Source organism: Anarrhichthys ocellatus, unplaced genomic scaffold, assembly GCF_004355925.1.
Source record: "Anarrhichthys ocellatus isolate YVR2014 unplaced genomic scaffold, GSC_Weel_1.0 scaffold160, whole genome shotgun sequence".
In the NCBI taxonomy this organism is placed as follows: Eukaryota; Metazoa; Chordata; class Actinopteri; order Perciformes; family Anarhichadidae; genus Anarrhichthys; species Anarrhichthys ocellatus.
The window spans coordinates 1-3,464 of record NW_022280190.1 but is presented as its reverse complement, the minus strand read 5'-3'; the positions used below and the strand labels follow the sequence as shown (position 1 = coordinate 3,464).

General features: G+C 45.3%; 1 protein-coding gene across 1 annotated transcript in view; it reads left to right on the top strand.

The window, feature by feature from the left end:
• myo18b (myosin XVIIIB) overlaps positions 1–3,368 on the top strand; it is a gene marked incomplete at its 3' end in the record, with an annotated part of 14,506 nt that extends 11,138 nt beyond the window's left edge. Inside the window, exons 15-21 of the mRNA XM_031878064.1 lie at positions 286–366; positions 1,241–1,361; positions 1,457–1,604; positions 2,176–2,359; positions 2,668–2,818; positions 2,967–3,076; positions 3,174–3,368. Of these exons, the coding sequence (XP_031733924.1) occupies positions 286–366; positions 1,241–1,361; positions 1,457–1,604; positions 2,176–2,359; positions 2,668–2,818; positions 2,967–3,076; positions 3,174–3,368 (990 nt within the window). The remainder of the gene's footprint in view (positions 1–285; positions 367–1,240; positions 1,362–1,456; positions 1,605–2,175; positions 2,360–2,667; positions 2,819–2,966; positions 3,077–3,173) is intronic.
• Between the last annotated feature and the right edge of the window lie 96 nt (positions 3,369–3,464).

Here is a 3,464-nt window from a genome sequence, read left to right as displayed (position 1 = left end):
TCTTGTTTTTTGTCCGTCGCCTTCTTGTTTTTTGTCCGTCGCCGTCTTGTTTTTTGTCCGTCGCCTTCTTGTTTTTTGTCCGTCGCCGTCTTGTTTTTTGTCCGTCGCCGTCTTGTTTTTTGTCCGTCGCCATCTTGTTTTTTGTCCGCCGCCATCTTGTTTTTTGTCCGTCGCCATCTTACTTTTGTCCGTCGCCATCTTGATTTTTGTCCGTCGCCATCTTGTTTTTGTCTGTCCCCATCATTCTAGATGAATAATAATGAGTAATATGTTGTGTGTTTACAGGAGAAGATCCCAATGGAGGGGGAGAGTCCAGAGAACAGTCCGGCTGAGGTGGTGTCTGCTATCGACCAGCCGCCTCCACAGGTACATAACTCTTTCTTTATTACACCTCCTTTAAAGCTCACATAGACCTGAAGGGGAGGAGTCATATACGTGAAGGAATGAAACTGTTGTGTAATGTCTCCTGTGTCTCTGGAGGAGCGTTAGTCTGATAAAATACCCTTTCATTTCATCAAACATTGATATTTCATGTCTCATTATAAATGTCTCCTCTAATAAAGAGTTCACTTTAACCAGAGTGTTAAACATTAAAGTGTGAAACTGTGAAGTCATGATTGATTCATCTGAGACCAACAGTCATGTGACAACAAGGAGGAGAAACTGATCCGTTTCTTTTTTCTTTTAATGCTTTATGTCGTTATAACTGTGTTACATGTTCTAGTTCTCTCTACTTCGATCATGATAGTTCTGTTTCCATTGAAAAGTAGGACTTTTATATTGTGGTAAAAAACCCAGCATGTGGTTCAGAGGGGCACATCGTATACATATTGAATTTACTTTTTCCGTCGTTACTACAAAGTAAACATAGATTGAATGCTCAACGTGTAGTTGAAGTGGAGGTGGTCCTCTTATGCTGCTTATGGCCCAAACAACCTGAGAGACTTTTGTCTTCAGGGATTCTCTGCCAGAAATCTGAAGCAACAAACCTACTTGGTTGTGTTTGACAAAGGTCCTGGTTGGTTTGGGAGAAGATACATACGGTGAAAATGTTTCTTTCTTCTCTTCTAACAGAGCCAGAAATCCTCAAAGCTCCGGCACATTAAACGCGCTTGATAAAACAGCTATTTCTTTCTATTTTGTGGTAATTGTATATACTGTATATTGTGTGTGTGTGTGTGTGTGTGTGTGTGTGTGTGCGTGTGTGTGTGTGTGTGTGTGTGTGTGTGTGTGGTTAAAGGTCCGGGCGGCATGTGGAGACCCCAGAGGTCTGTTGTGGGTTCTCGATGAGGAGATGGTGACACCATCCTCCAGTGAGAACAGCACCCTGGAGAGAGTCTGCCAGTATTACAGCAACACTGGTATTTAAACGCCCCCCCAGTGTGTGTGTGTGTGTGTGTGTTGTGTTTTAATTACATGCTCATGATATCGTGGATGTGTGTGCGTGTCCCTGCAGTGCGTCAGTGCGAGCAGCCGCTGCAGTGTGAGGTGAACCACCTGATGGGCTGCGACCCGGTCCGCTACGACCTGACCGGATGGATCGGTCTGATCCAGAACAACCCGTCTGCTCTGAACGCCATCTGTGTGCTGCAGAACTCCACCATGTGAGTCTGATTCAGGCTGAAAACCTGATACACATGTACTTCTGTGTACTTCTGTGTACTTTTGATCGTGAAATCTTACTGCAACGGAACACAATTAGGAGGTTTAGCCCATATTTCTTCATATTTGTATCAAACTGGTATGAGTAAAAGTATGCCAAACTAGATACTCGCAGTTCCTTATTGCAGTGTACTCGTGTGTGTACACACAAATATCACTGGATTACTTTGATTCTGAAGAACACTTGATGATTCTCGCAGACGTTTTGGAATTCTGAGCATTTCATCAACGTTTATTTTGCGATGGACGACGTAGATATTGAAATCCTATCAGGATATTATGGTAGTAATATAATTATGTGTGTTTTTGGAGAGTGTATCTCAGTCTGTGTCATCTCAGAACACAAAATACACATTTCAGTACACACGATTGCTACAATAGTACCGACATAGAGCTAATAAATATATCAAAACAAGTGAACACACAACATTTTATCAAGTATTTACAGTATTGAACACTTAAGTGAATGCAGTTTTGTAATCTGATTACTCCTTCTCTGTTTGTCCTCCTCAGAGCGGAGGTGAAGGCCATGTTCACCCAGAAGATCTCTCTGCCCCCTCTGTGTCGAGGTCTGGGGGGTCTGGAGGGAGGCAGCCAGCGCTCTCTGCAGAGGAACGGCATCATCAGGAAGACCTTCAGCGGAGGAATGGCCGCCATACGCAGACACTCCCAGAGCATCGCCGTCAAACTGCAGGCAGTGAGTGCTGCTGGAGTTTGAAATAAAATCAATGTTTTAAGCACACATTCATCAAAATCAGTGTATCAGAACTGGTGTTAATGGAGTATGATTTAAGTGATTGAACATATAACCTGTTTATATGTAGCAGCAGAATAACAGTGTGTGCAGAAGTTTAGACTTCACGAGCTGGTCCATCCTGAGCTTCTGTTTTCCATCGGTACCAATCCTTAAGTTATCTCCTGAGAATACTTCCACAGTATCTGGATTCAGTCTCTCTTCTTCTTCTTCTCCTCCTCCTCCTCCTGCTTCTTCTCTCCGCCCTGCAGGACTCTCTGGTGAACCTGATCCGTCGAGCCCGGCCGGTGTTCCTTCAGTGTGTGAGCGCCAAGACGGACGGTGGAGGTTTTGACGTGGCGGCGCTCAGAGTCCAGCTTCACTCCACACAGATCCTGTCGGCCCTGCAGCTCCACCGCACAGGTCAGCATTTAAAAAATATAAAGTGTGTAAGCAGTGATACTAGTAGAAAAATTATTTTGCAAATAGATTAATGAAAATAGTACGTTTTTGTTCCAGCTTGCTTTTATAGAATAAGTTCGGGTGTAAATTCTGTGTTTCTCTCTCTCAGGCTATCCAGAGCACATGACTCTGAGCGACTTCAGGTGTCATTTCCAGGCGCTGTCGCCTCCCATCATGAAACGTTACGCTTCAATGTTTGTCAGCCACGATGAGAGAAAGGTCAGGGGTCACACGTCGCAGCAGCTCACACACAAAAACATCAGTTTATCTCCGATCTTCAGCTCTGAATGAATGAGTTCCTCTGTCTGTGTCTCAGGCGGTGGAGGAGTTACTGGTGGAGTTGGATCTGGACAAAAAGAGCATCGTCGTGGGCGCCAGCCGGGTGTTCATGAAGCGAGGTATGCTGCGTTACCTGGAGCAGCAGAGGGACCAGCAGGTCACCGGCTGGTTGGTCCACCTGCAGGCCGCCTCCATGGCACATCTGGCCCGTCAGAAGTACTGCAAACTCAAGGTTAGTGTCTCACTGTGGAGCTCTAATCTATCTGAACCAGATGGCAAGCCAAGCTGCATTCTCTCTAGTGTCCACCAGGGGGCGACTCCTCTGGTT